Source organism: Rattus norvegicus, chromosome 9 (assembly GCF_021556685.1).
Source record: "Rattus norvegicus strain SHRSP/BbbUtx chromosome 9, alternate assembly SHRSP_T2T, whole genome shotgun sequence".
In the NCBI taxonomy this organism is placed as follows: Eukaryota; Metazoa; Chordata; class Mammalia; order Rodentia; family Muridae; genus Rattus; species Rattus norvegicus.
The window spans coordinates 12,086,829-12,101,898 of record NC_141542.1 but is presented as its reverse complement, the minus strand read 5'-3'; the positions used below and the strand labels follow the sequence as shown (position 1 = coordinate 12,101,898).

Below are 15,070 nucleotides of genomic sequence, written 5' to 3'. Positions count from 1 at the left end.
ACATGGGTTCTGGAGATCAAACCCAATCTTCTACAAGAGCAGCCAGTGTTATTGACTACTGAGCCATCTCTCCAACCCTCTATCTTGAACAATCCTTAAAAATAAGAACACCTTTTGGCAGACTCAAGCTATGTAAGAAAGGTAAAAACATGCTTTCTTTTCGTCAGAAACCCAGCAGGCAGCTATAGTCCAATTGTCAGTTTGTAATCCAGAACTGCCTACAGGCAGATCCCTACCTGCACTCCACAGCTAGTGTACTGAAAATGCATAGAATGTCACTGACCAGCACCCACTTCCCTCTCGCATATCCCGCTCAATACACACTCAACGTCACAGAAGACAAGTCCTCCTTAGGCAACATTGGTCTCCCACACTACCATCCAGTTCTGTATCTATACTGAAAAAATTGCAGTAGCCTTACCCATGGGGAACCTTATAACTTCATAATATCCCGGAGCTTCTGTTCGCTTCACTGGTTCCATGAAGGGCCAAGCGCTTTGATGGCTCTTGAGTAAAAGAAAGGGGGAAAAAAAGCTTTCTCATTATTATGAATGTCAAATGGGAAATCCCTTCAAAATAAGATCATGAGGTAGGACAGGCACACCCACCTTCACCTGCTGCAGGATGTTCTTGAGCGTGCTGTAAAGCTGCTCAGGGTCTTTGGGCTCTTTACTTGAAAGAACAGAGAGCAAGGAGAGAGGATTAGTGTTCTCGCTCCCAGCCCCTTCACCGCTCAGCTCAGCCTCACAGGTCCCAGCCTAGGAACTGAAGCCCACCAACTGCTGTGCACCAAGGCCATCACTTGGCCCTTTTCCTCTAACACGCTGGAGGGGGAAAGCACTTCCATTAACATCCTCTAGCCCAGTCTGCTTACCTTTTCTCTTTTCCACTTGGTTTCCAGCCTGTCTCTCCTATATGTCAACAAAATTAAACACTAAATGAGAACTGCTTTGGGTCAAGAGAATAACACACTACTTATCAAAAGCATCATACATGACAGCCACATCTCAATAAATGTCTGTTGGGGAGACACACTGCAATCAGTGGCATATACTTTCTTTCTCACACAGCTTACAACATAAAAGGTTTTCCCAGCCTGGCGGCTGTATTAACACCTTCTGTTCTCTTGATTCAGTCGTTTCTTCTGTAGTGCTCAGTATTGAAGCCAATACACACACCACCACTGAGGCAAGGACTGTATCCCTGAGCTTCTGTCTCAGCTAGTTAGTGTCTACTAAGGCAAGAACTTCAGCTCTTCAAGAGAAAGAAGAAAGGGAAAGAAGAAAACAGTACTACTCTTTTAAACTGAAGCCCAGTGTCTTCAATTGCCCTGCACAAAAGCACGGCTATTATTTTAACTCAGGACAATATTCTGCTCGCTGTTTTCTTCGGCCAAGCCCCTGCTTGCAATGCACATCTGGTTTTCAGAGACCTGGTATCTAGGGCATCTGGATTTGACTTCTTCCCTTACCCCTAAAATGTCGCTTTATCCCTCTCTCGGTTTACCTACCTACACAGTAGAACTACAGAAACTAGGTGTGGTTAGCCCTTGTGACATTAGTTGATATTAATAATAATTTTTAAAAAAAGTCCAAATATTTGACAAAAGAGGAAAAAGTAATAAATCAGGAACAAATAAAATAAAAACAGAAAAATATCTGGCACCACTAGGCATTGAACAATGGAGCAATTACTCAGTCATTAACAGTGACTACACAGGGACATGAGACCTGAGGGTCGGCATCGAGAGCTCTGAGGTAGGGCAGATGCAGTGAAACAGGCATCCTCTCTTTTCTAGAAAATTTGAGTTGTCTGTGTGTGTCCGCTGGAGGCAGGGAAGTGCTGAGTCATTGTAAGAACTTAGATTCAAAGCAAATAAGATTGCCAAACAATAGCTCCTAATCTACAAACCCTGGTCATTCTGTACAACCCAATATAGTTCAATTTTCGGGAATACAAAAGAATTCTTAAGAAAGCTACTGTGAAATAAAAACGTGAAACAACTGATGTGACCCCCGTCACTCTTGGAGAGGGCGGAAGAAGAGAAGTCAGGCAATGTGTTCATGCAGGCCACGGTGCCACCAAGGCAGGTTGTCCACAGCAGGCCATTTGGAGAGCAGAACGGGTTACTTCCTGTTCTGACCTTCTGCGTGATAATTTTACAACCATTTGAAGAGCAGTTCCTCTATTTGTAAATATAAAAATCCACGCTACTTAGTACATATTCCTGTTGCTAAGCGTGGTGTGCAAGTGCCAGACTGAATAAAGTATGGATATTAATAACTTTTTTTAAAGGTACACTGTCTGGGTTGAGTTAGGAAGAAAAGGACATCAGAAACTCTTTATGATTGACTTCCCCAGCCCCAGCCCCAGCCCCAGTCCCTGCCCCTGCCCCTGCCCCTGCCCCAGATAATGTCTCTCTCTTGTCTCAGCCTCCACACTACATCCTCCTGCCTGAGTCTCCCAGTGCTGGGATCACAGGGGAGCTCCTCCACAACCAGCTTGCTGCCCACTTCAAAGACCAGAGACACCACACATGGAAAAGGAGACAGGCGAAAGCTTTTCAAATGGCTGCACTCTGGAAATCACTTCAAACATCTCACAGGAGCAACAGGAAAGTTTGCTTTTTCTTTAAAAAAAAAAAAAAAATAGTGTCTTATACATACTGATTCCAGGAATGCTTTCTATAGGAATCTGCCGAACTCCATCTTTGAAACATGAAAGTCCAGGGTAGACTTTTCGTATCTGAGCTTGTTTCCTTTCAATAAGCTTTTTAATGATCTGAAAAACATGGGGGAAAGTGTGATTAGTCAAAGAAGCCACAGCACAGACCAGGACAAGTCAGATAAACCAAAGACGGTGTGCCTGGTGCTGTACATATTTCAATAGGACGAAAAGGGAAGGAAGGCAGAGTACACACTAGCAGGTAAGAGACAAAAGGGTTGTGAGGCCAGAGGACTACCACCAAGTCCAAAGGCCTGAGAGTTCAATCCCTGGGACCCCACATAGTGAAAGGAGAGCACCATCCCCAGGAAGTTGTTATCTGGCCTTCACACATACATAGGTATGTGAGTGCCTTCACATAGGTGGTACATGCGTGCATATGCATGTGCGTGTGCATGTGCGTGCGCATGCGTGTACACCTACACATCCCACATAAATCAATACAATACACAAAGTTTAAATATATCTTTTAAAAGAAGTATTTTTTAAATACCATGCCCATCTAGTAACATTCACCCAGCCCCTTGCCACTAAGGAAAAAACCATCAGAGAGAAGAAGGAATGGGGCTGGTTAGAGAGGTTAGCAGGGGCCCCTCTAGGCCCAGCCTCTTGCCTCACATATGGACTGAGATATAAGAATCACACTCCACAACAACCTATTCACAGGCATGCACACAGGCAGCCATGCGCCTCCCTGCCTATCACCTTTTCTCCCACTCTTTCTACATGGTCCTGTCCACTCTGTGTCCTTCTTCTTCTGTGCTGGACACGGACCTGATCTTTGTTCATCATCACCCCAGTGCACACACACAGGTATTCTATGAAGCTATCGCACCTGTAGAGATGGCTCTCTCCACCTTCAGCTGATTTGGATCAAGCATTCATTCCTGGACTAAAAGAATTCTCAGTGTGCATCACTCATTCCGTACTCAATGGGCTCTCCACAAGTGGAGTCTCACATTTTAGACGATTTTGGATTTTCTCATTAAAAATGCTCTATCAGTAAGTCAATAAAAATATTGAAGAAGGAAAAAAAACAGATTCTAAAATACTCGGTTCAGGAGCATTTTGGACAAGAGATGCTTAGCCTGTTTCTACAAGAAAATACTTCTTTTATCGTGGCATGGTTGCAGCTCTCTTTTAACAATCTAGTTCACGGGGTTGGGGATTTAGCTCAGTGGTAGAGCGCTTGCCTAGCAAGCGCAAGGCCCTGGGTTCGGTCCCCAGCTCCGAAAAAAAGAAAAGGGAAAAAAAAAAAAAAAACAATCTAGTTCACAACACTGAGAATAAGGCTGTGAGGGTACAACCCCAAAGGCTCAGAGACCATCAAAGATGAGAGGGCATGGAGAAGATGAAGGCAGGAGGAATGTTGTGAAGGGAAGGCTGCTCAGGACACAGACCACTGACACAAAACGTACGCACATGAACACACAGCAGCAGTGACTCATCACCTGCACGAGTGTTACAACTTGCCTCACTGAGAGGGTAAGAATGCCAGATGCCACCCCCTTAGACAAGAAGCTAATGGAACTGATGGCTTCAGAGGGAGAGTCACTTTTCTTTGTAAGTGTGGCCATTGATAGGTTGTCAGCGCCTCAGTGGATGACCCCATGCATGGGTGTTCGTGGGCGGCACTAACTAGAATTAGTGATTCAGGGGTTATTTTTTAAGATATAAAGTTGGGAGTCATATGGATGATATATTGATGCTGGGGGGAGGAGCAGAAGGTAGATAGGAGCAAGATACGTTGTATATGTGTGGGGGCAAAAAAGCTAGGTTAATACTCCAAACACTCTTCCATTCAATGGTGTGTGTGCGAAAAGACCAGAGACAAAAAGGGTAAAAGAGAAAGGGGGGAGCCAAGAGGAACAGAAAAGAGGAGAAGAGAAAGACATGCCTTTTTAAAAAAAAATGAAAAAAATCTAGCCATATGAAATAGCTCCATGCTTCCAGCTTTCCTCTACATAGTAGGAGTGAAGAGACCGTTCTCAATGGCGACCTGCAGACCTCCTAGGGACTCTAATTCTACTAGGGGATGGACCCTTGTGGTGAAGGAAGACTACAGTGAGCAGCTGTCAGCACAGTGCCAGCGCCAACTGATTAGCAGTCACTGATGCAACAAAGAGCTGTCACGTCTAGACCTGCTCATTAGACTCTAAAGGACAGTGAGGGAAGGTGACTCTTCAAAGAGGCAGGCCAGAGACATCTGCTGCATTAGGAATCCCCCCCACAGCCCAGTCTGGAACTCCGTATTGGGCAGACATATTTGACCATGCAACAAAAGTATTTTGATTTTCTAACTTAGAACAAAATACCTTTTGTTCTTCTACAACAGCACCTGCCTGACCCACTTTAAATAAAACACTCAGTGAGTGACCACTGTCACTAGGCATTATGTAAGCTTCTAGGCTGTTATTTGGGTCACATCTAGTACGCAAAAGAACTGGGATTAAGGATCTTAGTAGAAAGCAGACGGGTTTTAAGGCAAATGTCCCTCTTCAGTAACTTGTCAGGGAAAAACACAGCAGATCAAGTAACAGGAGTACTGGATGAAATGGATGTCGCCAGCACCCCAGCTCCCCCGGTTCATGGTCCTGGCTATTCCAGAGTTCATTCACTTCATGAACAACCCTGAAGGCTCTCTAGTATGCCATTCTGCCTTCTAAGTGTGCCTATCTGGAGCCTTCTCCCGCATTCCCTCTTCTTGTTTGCAAGCCGAAAGGATGGCATATCGATACAGATAATAAACCAGTTGTCACCTGGCAGGATAAGGCGACAGAGCCTGCAGTGTAAGAGAGAGGAACAGACACTAGAAGAAATGTCTGTGGTATAAATAATTAAATCCAAGTGGGTGGGTGAGGCTAATGCTGTAGAAGTTCAAAGACACAGAACCTGAAAGAACGCCATTTGCCTGAGAGACAGGGAACAGGGTATTGTGAGGCAGAGGCTAAAGCATGAGCAATGGCCCTGGAGGATCCTTTTGGCAATGAGAGTGAAGAGATAGGCCCTAATGAAGTTAACTGGACACACGCTATATTTTACACAATTAACAAGCACACACACACATATGTGGGGTGGAGGAGAAGGGTTAGCGGCCAGGTAAAATGCAGCCTTCCCCAAGGCTGGCCTGGACACAACAGGAATCGGCAGCTCACCTCCTTCTGCTTTTTAATGATGACCGAGAACTCTGTGTATGGGATCTGAGGGTTCAGTTCACACCCCATCAAAGTGGCTCCTTCATAATCCTTGATGTAGCCAACATATTTGGTTTTAGGTATTTTGATTTCTTTGGAGAAACCCTACAAGGCAAATCAATTCATTCATTAGGACGCTGTGCATAGCGTCATTCAATTGACTGCTAAGTGTTGGCTCCAGGCCAAGCCTGGTGCCAGGGATTAAGGGGAACTCTCTTCCCAGCACCGTTGCCCTGCTCTGAACAGCAGCCACACTGAGAGGCCCCTGATGAACAAAACCATCAAAAAATCAAACAGTGCCAATGGGAAGCAAATTTAACTGTAAAAGTGTCTGGGAGTGTGTACACCACCAATCCCAGCAGAAGGGATGTAACTCAAGAGCAGTATAAGACCAAGCTCCTAAGACGGTGCAGACTTTGTCAGAAAGGAACGTTTCAGAAGGAAATCAAATCAATTTCCCTTTTTTAATTTTTAAAAGAGCCTCAAATTCAGTGAGTGACCCTGTCTCTAAACAGAAGATGTCTGGCTTTGGCCATCAAAAGTGCACAAACATGTGCATGCACCTGGACACACACGGTACATGCACACATGCACACACACAGTCTGAGAGCACACGCTCCACTGGGGACTGACCTGCTTCTTGAAGTAGCCGATGGCATACTCATCTGCGTATGTGAGGAAGTTGAGGATCTCGTGCTTTATGTGATATTCTTTGAGATGGTTCATCAAGTGGGTTCCATAGCCCTGGTGGAAGTAAAGATACTCAAGAAAAGAAATTCCTAAAGACATGGCAGAAAATGGTAGTTTGTAGTTTTAAATATTTTACCAACCAGAGTCTTTCTTGAAAGGTCTATTTCTTGCATGTCTGAATTTTGAACAAGAATCACAAACTAAGCCATTCAAAATCTGTGGTTCAAGACAAAACCATCACTGGCAAACACTAGCTCCTGGTTCTTTGAAAATAGCACAGTCAGACTCCAAACTCAGTCCTACAATGTTTCCTGCTGATGCCAGATGTTTGCAGAGTGAATGCTGATGGTGAGTTTAATCTTGAAAGTATTTGAAAAGCTGAGATGAAAGGAGGGCGGCAGATGAATGGTGCTGATCTCATTAGCATATCTGCGGTATGTAAATGAGCCATGCAGGTCTTCACTGGGTACTGTGTGTACTGAGCTAGGCATTTACCTGTTCCAGGCACCAACAACCCTTCTAGCAACTGCATCACAGACACAGGACTTCCAGCTTGGTTTATCAGACCAAGAAAAACCTGAGAAACCCAGAATCTGAGTCAGCAAAAAAACAGTGGAAACAAAAAACTGTGAACAACGTTGAATAAATGACTGGGTTAATATATGAAAACAGGCCCAGTGTTGTGGTGTGTAGCTGTGAAGGTGGTTTTCAAAATGCTGAGCTGGGAGGACCTAGATTTGATAAATAAGGCTATATATATATAAAAAAAAAAAAAAAAAAAAACCCTGTCTCAAATTTTTAAAAATGAGAGTTGGGGCAAGAGGTTGTACAAATGTATGAAATTCTCAAAGAATTAATAAAGTATTTTTTAAATTAAAATATTAATTTTAAAAGTGCAAACTGAGAGCTGGGTGGTGGTGCATCCAGAGGTCAGTGACCACCCACAAAAGACAGAAAAAACCTCACAGAATCGCAGCACAGAACACAGGATCTGACCCTCACTCCTGTTTACTTCCACTTCCCAAGCCTCAAACCCAGCAGCATCGTGAGTGGGGAACCCCTTAGCAATCGCAGCACTTCCCCAAGACCTTCCCCAGCATGCCTGGCTACTATCAGGTGGGGTGTCCCATAAAAGTCAGCAGCAACATCTCTCTTTCCTGGATGGTGTTCTTCCTGTCATGTCACCCAAGGACATTTTCCCTACACACACCACAATACCAAGGCACTGTGAGTTTGGATATACTGTGAATAGAAAAACAGGTGGAATGTGTCTCATGGAAAACTTCATAGTGACACGGGGAAGAGAGGAAACATAGTTATACAACGGACCTGCACTATTCTGCATGGTAGCTATCTAGTGTCAACTGGACGGTGCTAGAAGCACGAAATGTCCATCAGCAAAAAATGTGGACAGACACCTTAAATACAAAGTATAAACATTTAACTTTACTTGTTTTTACTTTACAATATGACTCCTAGAATTTTTTATTTTATTTGTCCACTTATTGGGTGTTTTGAAACAGGCTAGCCTGGAACCTACAGAGATCCACCTGCCTCTGCCTCTGCCTCTGCCTCTGCCTGCCTCTGCCTCTGCCTCCTCTGCCTCTGCCTCCTCTGCCTCTGCCTCCTCTGCCTCTGCCTCTGCCTCTGCCTCCTCTGCCTCTGCCTCTGCCTCTGCCTCCTCTGCCTCTGCCTCTGCCTCTGCCTCTGCCTCTGCCTCTGCCTCTGCCTCTGCCTCTGCCTCTGCCACTGCTTCTGCCTCTGCCTCTCTCTGCTGGACTCAAAGGTGTGAGCCACCACACTTGACTTAGAAAAGGAATTATATGTGAAACTCCTATTTCTGTTGTACAGCATGGATCCAGAACAGTGTCTTTGTCATGTGTAAAAGGAGAAGAGATAGAAATGGCTAAGTTAGGCATTTAAAAAGAGTGTGTCAAGGACTGGGGCTAGATGGCTCAGTGGTTAAGAACACTGGTTGCTCTTCCAGAGGTCCTCTGTTTAATTCCCAGAATATGCATAGGAAGACCAAGAATGAAAAATGGATGGCGCACACACACACACACACACACACACACACACACACACACACACACACACACACACATCAGGATCTGCATGATCCAACAGAGAAGCCACAATATCCCCAAACACCCCAAAACACACAAAAGTTCAGCATGCCCCAGAAGCTCAACATGTTTATTGTATGGAGTTGGTCAGGGAGGAGGAGGGTGAACTAGTGCATACAACTGAACAAGGAGACAGGTTTAGCTAATCTCAGCAGGAACAGTCTCTGGAGAGCGGTCTTCAGGCTGAAAATATTAAGGCAATGGTTCTCAACCTTCCTAATGGTGTGACCCTTTAATAGAGTTCCTCATGTTGTGATGACCCTCAACTGTAAAATGTTCATTGCTACTTCATGATGGTCTTAGGAGGCCCCGTAAAAGGGTGGTACAACCCCTGTGCCCCAAAAGGATTTGAGAACCACTGCATTAAGGGAAGAAAACACTGGTGGACATTTTCTGCCCGTGCTATCAAAATTTGCACAAGGACCAGCTATATTACTGGGCTTTAACCTTTTCCCATGAGTCGAGGGTAGGGTCCTTGACATGGTGTGTTGTAGCAACAGCACCCATTTGATCAGGACTTCCCACACTCAGGGCTTGCTCCATTCCTCACACGTATATAAGCAATAGAAACTCCTGAGAGATACCTCAGACCACCTGAAGCACCTGGAAAGGGCACTCTCCAGATAGTCAAGCTGCCTGCAGGCTGTGCAGTGTGCTCCAGATTACCAGCTTTTCGGGGCTCTCACTCACACTGGGTGAGCCTTTGGTAATACGTTGTCTATGAATCATTTCTGCTCCTATAAGTAACTCTTCGATACTCCAAAAATAAACAACAACAAAAGCCAAAAAACAAACAAAACAGAACATTTTCCTCCTAGTTATTCTTACTGAGTCTGCTATGTTTGGCCTCTTTCCTTCTAGTTTTTAGAAAATTACATGGTCTGTGCTGTGACAGGGTGGGGAAATGCCCTTCTGGGAGTCATGACACAGAGTTCCCCACCAGGGTTAAGGTGTCTTCAGTTTCCCTCTGGAAACCTGAAAAATGCCTATGCCCACCTTAATCAACTCTTCCAAATTAAGTGCTTGGCACAGCCATCTTTAAAACAAATGCCCAAATTACGAGCTACTGGTGTGTCTTCCTAGGCAAGGTATCTCTCTGCATATGCCAAACTAAGCTTTCTTTAAGTGAGATCCTAAATTCTGTACTTTGGGAGACGTCTGGACATCTCTTACGTAGGGGGAGGAAGATGACAAAGACAGCAAGAGCAGCATTTAAGGGCATCTTGACAGAACCCTTGCGAAAGCACAGGGTAGTCCCTATCTAATTTGAGTCTTTCCTTTCCACAGACAAATTATGAGGTCTGCGTCTGCATCTGCAATTTGATGCTGAGTGTCAAGAGCCAAAGCTAAAAAACTTCCTTGTTCCAGGAGGCAGAAGTGGGACTCCATGAGTTCTAAGCCAGCCTGGTTCACACCAAGGTTTCATGGCGACTACAACTACACAGTGAGACTCTGTCTAAAAGAGAAAAAAAAAAAAAAAGCCCAAATAAACAAAACATGAAGAGCTAGATTTACAGCTATAATCCCCCAGCAGTCTAGAAATTAATACAAGAATACTAAATTCAAGGCCAGCCTGACCTACATAAAAAGTTTCAGAGAGCAGGAGCTACAAAGTGAGACCTCACAACCATAAAGAAAGAGAGAAATAGAAGCAGTAGGACCAGGAGTTTGAGGCCACTATATAGCAAATATGAGACCACCATAAATCCCATAAGACTTTTTGTCTTTAAAGGGGATAGGATGGGGGAGGGGTGTTGAACAGTACAAGAAAGCAAAAGTACCCAAACCTAACCACACTTTAAACAGAAAAATAATTTCTTCCAGTGACTTATTTTGGGGTTTTGTAAATGGCAGTCCTTCTTCAAATCTGAAAGAGCTAATAGACTCCTTAGCCCTGCACTGCCCAGCACAGAAGCCAACAGCCTCTTGTGCCCACTGAGTTCTTGAGTGTGGCCAGTGCAAACTGGGCGGGGCAGGCTGTGGGTGTAAACTACACCGCAGTTTCAAAGCCTTAGTGCAGAGAATGTAGACGATGTTGACAATTCCTCATGATGCTGAATTTTAAGTTCAGTGAAATATACTTGAAAAAAATGACCTCTCCTGCCTTTACCTGCTTTTTTGAAGTAGATTTTCTAAAAAGTTTAGACTACATACGTTGATGGCTCGTGTGTGCAGTCTCCACATATTCTGTTGAACAACTTGCCTCAGGCCCTAAAACAACTCTTTGTGCAGCTGCCACTGACCCCTAAACTATTCACAGCCCCTATTGACAGGGTTTCTTCACATGCTTGCATCTGTCCGCAACCTGTGGGTCTTAACCCCTTTCCGGTCAGATATCAAATATCCTGCATATCAGATATTTACGTTACAATTTATAACTAGCAAAATTACAGTTGTGAAGTAGTAACCAAAGTAATTTTCAGTCTGGGGGTCGGCACAGCATGAGGAACTGTATTAAAGGGTTGCAGCTTTAGGAAAGTTGTGAACCACTGCTCTAGAGTTGAATGCTAAAAAAGCATAACGTTCTTAGACGAAAGCCACGTCCTCAGAGAAAGAGTAGAATCTGACAGGGTCTAGAGCTCTTTGGACTCAGCACATCTGGGTTATTCCGGGCAAACCAAGTCAACCCTAAGAAAGCACAGTTTTACCTCCAAGGAACAGAGGACCTGTGCCAGAGACAACATGGGAGGGGCAGAGGAGGACTCCAGCAAGACCAAAACCTACGTGAGGGAATAGGGTTTCAGCTCTGTGTGGCAAAATGCTAAACAGACCTCTGGGTTCAAGGGAATGCTCAGAACCAAATGCATGTAAATACTTTGTTTATATTGAAATTTGTCATAATTTTTCTGCCTGTTTTTATTTTTAGACAGGGTCTTCTGGGCTATCCTGGACTTAATATAATAGGTAGACCAAGCTGGCCTCAAATTCAGAGATCTGCCTACCTCTCCTTCCTACTTACTGGGATTAAATCTGTGGGCCATCACATTCAACCCCTTCTGGGGTTTCCTTAATACTCATCTCTACAGACAAGGTCATGAGACTCCCACTTAAGTGTGTGAGATAACTAAATCGTGTATGTGTGTCTGTCTGTCTACTTGTGTCTGTCTCTCTGTATCTGTCTATTTGTGTCTGTCCCTGTGTGTGTGAGTGTGTGTGTGTCCGTGTCTGTGTCTGTCTGCCCATCTGATTTTCTGCATCTGTTACATGTAAATTAACAATAATCACAGGTATACTTTCAAACCTCTGTCTGCCATCTGTCAGAATACATGCTCAGCTTGGACAAAGCCTGTGTGTAACCCTACTGAGAATATTCAGGCCAGTGCACTGTCCCCACACACACACAGTGGAGAACTTCTAAGGAAGGCCTGCCCCTCTGAGCCGAGCCTAGAGGGAACTCCCGTGCGGCACAGCCCAGCACAGCACTGCCTCCGCTTCCCTGCTAAGGTCCTGGGTGTCTCTTACCTTGACCTGTTCATTTGAGGTTACCGCACAGAAAACAATCTCTGTAAATCCCTGGGATGGAAACATCCGGAAACAGATACCACCAATGACACGGCCATCTTTAATTAAAGCAAGGGTTTTGTGTTTCCTGAAAAATAAAATAAGGTCGAGTCAGAGTTTTATCTTTTTGGGTTATGTAAAACATGTTTGGAGATGTTCCTTGTTGGCTAAAGAGGCTTGGAGGCGGATGGGGGAAATTCTTTCATCTAGATTCTAAGCAGCCATTTCCCTGGACTCTAGGAGGCAAGCCTACTTTATCAGAGCTCCCACCAAAACAAAGGAAGCCTTCCCTAAGAAGAGCCTGAGCCCGTAGGTGTGTGCTTGGAGAGGCTCTGAAACCGGCATCCCAATGCCTAGGCACGGGCTATGGGAGGTGGAGAGAGAGCTCAAAGCTGTACACAGAATGGCACGCATTTCTGAAGAGTTCACACTTACACAGATAGTGACATTATACCAAAAAACACAACATTCACATGTAGGATCTGTCAAGCCCCGCAGTGTGGAATCTCACCAGACTGTCTCACTCTGACTTGCCAGATGCACAGGGCGCATTTCACACAGGCTGTCTGAATAACTAGGTCAAAATATAGCCAGCCGGAGACATCTGCTTACTTGTTGTTGGGGTTTTTTGTTTGTTTGTTTGTTTTGTTTTGTTTTTTGTTTTGTTTGTTTGTAGAACTGTGTAATAAACCTAGGGCTTTGTTCATGCTAGGGGAGCCCTGAGCTACATCCTCATCCTTGGCTGTTTTGTTTCAGTTTTTCGATTTTCTAGGTTAACCTATCCTAAATCCCAATAATTTTCCCAAGGTTTACAGAGCATATGGCATAACAGATTGTGCTGTCCACTGTACTTCATCTGAAGATCCAATGACACTTTGGAGCAACCCTACCTATGGGTACATGGTCTACAGTGGTACACGGTTACTACAACAAAGACAAGAATGTATTGACTATGAACTAAAACACCCTAGTACTGCCCTAATGTTGCTATGTTCCATGGCTAAAAAAGAAAGTGGTACATCAGCTTTTTGTGTTACTTCATTCATTCATTCGTGTGTAGAGCTGAGTGTGTGCGAGCACACACAGTCACATAAGTGAACGTCACTCATGTGTTGAAGTCAGAGAACAGTTTGTGAGAGTTGCTTCTCGCCTTCTACCACATAGGCCCCGGGGATTGATCGCAGATCGTCAGGCTTGGCAGCAAGCCAAAAGACTTTACCCGCTGAGTCATCTCACCAACCCCGGCAACTTAAGCTATAAAATTTCAGTCTATTAATAAGAACGTGTAAAAATTGTTGATAAGTTAATCCTAGTGATCTTGCCATGAAAAATTATATCAGTGAGTCTGTCAACAGCAGGACAGGAGGCAGCTGCATTCCAAAGGCCGAGTGTCACTATCTGAATTATTCCCCCTGTACTGGAGAAGGAATAAGGAAGATGAGTTGAACTTACGGGTCAAAGACAAGCCGAGTGATGTACTCTTTGGGCATGCGGGGAAGCTGGTGGGAAAACACATTCTGTAGGCCCACCAGCCACATCAGCATCTTCTTATTTGGTTTCTGGTTCAGGGAATTGCCCACCACGTGGAATTCAATGACGCCCCTGCGTTCTTCCAGCCTTGCGGCCTCATCTCTGGCCGAATGTGCTGACAGAAAATTGGTCTGAGATCCAGAAGACAAGAATAGATTACAATGGGCTTTTCTTTGAAAGTGGTGGACTGGATCACGTGACATCATTCCGCGTTCTAACAATACTCTGAGGTGAATTTCAGGGTCTTAGTTACATGGGCACAGGAGTACCTGTGCCTCCTAGCCCCACAAGTTATGAAGACAAAATGGAAAGGTGGATTAAGTAGGCTAGGTAGATGACTCAGCAGTTAAAGGATCTACTGTATAATCAGGCAGACCAGAGTGTGGATCCCAGTATCCACGGAACAAGCCAGGAGCATCCTGTTGTACACTTGTAACCCCAGCTCCACAGAAGGCATAGACAGAAGGGTCACTGGGGCTTGCTGGCTTCCAGCCTAGCCAGGAAAATAAGCAAGAGCCCCAGGTTAAGACCCCATCTCGAGGGGCTGGGGATTTAGCTCAGTGGTAGAGCGCTTACCTAGGAAGCGCAAGGCCCTGGGTTCGGTTCCCAGCTCCGAAAAAAAGAACCAAAAAAAAAAAAAAAAAAAAAGACCCCATCTCGAGGGGTTGGGGATTTAGCTCAGTGGTAGAGCACTTGCCTAGCAAGCGCAAGGCCCTGGGTTCGGTCCCCAGCTCCGAAAAAGAAAAGAAAAGAAAAGAAAGGAAAGGAAAGGAAAGGAAAAGAAAAGAAAAGAAAAGAAAAGAAGACCCCATCTAGAAAGGCTTGAAGAAAGTTGGAGGGGAAGATACTAAATACCCTCTTCTAGACTTTACACATACATAGGCCTGAGAAACCACAGACACAAAAGTAAGTGAATGAAGTCAGTAGACAAGTCAGCATTGCGAAAAGTTAATGTGTGCATCTGCATTATATTTTCTATGGATTAGGCATCAGAAAACGTTGTTGTTGTTTCAGAGACAGGGTCTTGCTTGTATGTATAATCTGGCCTTGAACTAACATCCTCCTGCCTCAGCTTCTCTAGTGACAGGGAGTATACACATCACTTCTGCTTAGGAAAACTGTTCTGTAAGAGAACCTATAGAAAACATTTTAGAAGGGCTGAGGAGACAGCACAGTGACTAAAGCACTTGCCTCACAATATGAGGACCAGGGTGTAGAGCCCCAGCACCTAGGAGTTCAAGTGGATCTGGTGGTCAACGGCAGAGCAAGGTGACTACTGAGATTGGTCAAAAACCAAATTCTGTG

At 44.7% G+C, this 15,070-nt stretch overlaps 1 protein-coding gene across 4 annotated transcripts in view; it reads right to left on the bottom strand.

Annotated features, from left to right (window-relative positions):
- Kat2b (lysine acetyltransferase 2B) overlaps nucleotides 1-15,070 on the bottom strand; it is a 111,026-nt gene that overhangs the window by 5,779 nt on the left and 90,177 nt on the right. For 2 of the 4 annotated variants that reach the window (NM_001024252.2, XM_087565077.1), the window contains 8 exon segments: nucleotides 422-506; nucleotides 609-672; nucleotides 875-911; nucleotides 2,667-2,781; nucleotides 5,880-6,023; nucleotides 6,552-6,662; nucleotides 12,197-12,323; nucleotides 13,688-13,896. In NM_001024252.2, the coding sequence (NP_001019423.2) occupies nucleotides 422-506; nucleotides 609-672; nucleotides 875-911; nucleotides 2,667-2,781; nucleotides 5,880-6,023; nucleotides 6,552-6,662; nucleotides 12,197-12,323; nucleotides 13,688-13,896 (892 nt within the window). 4 annotated transcript variants of the gene reach the window in all.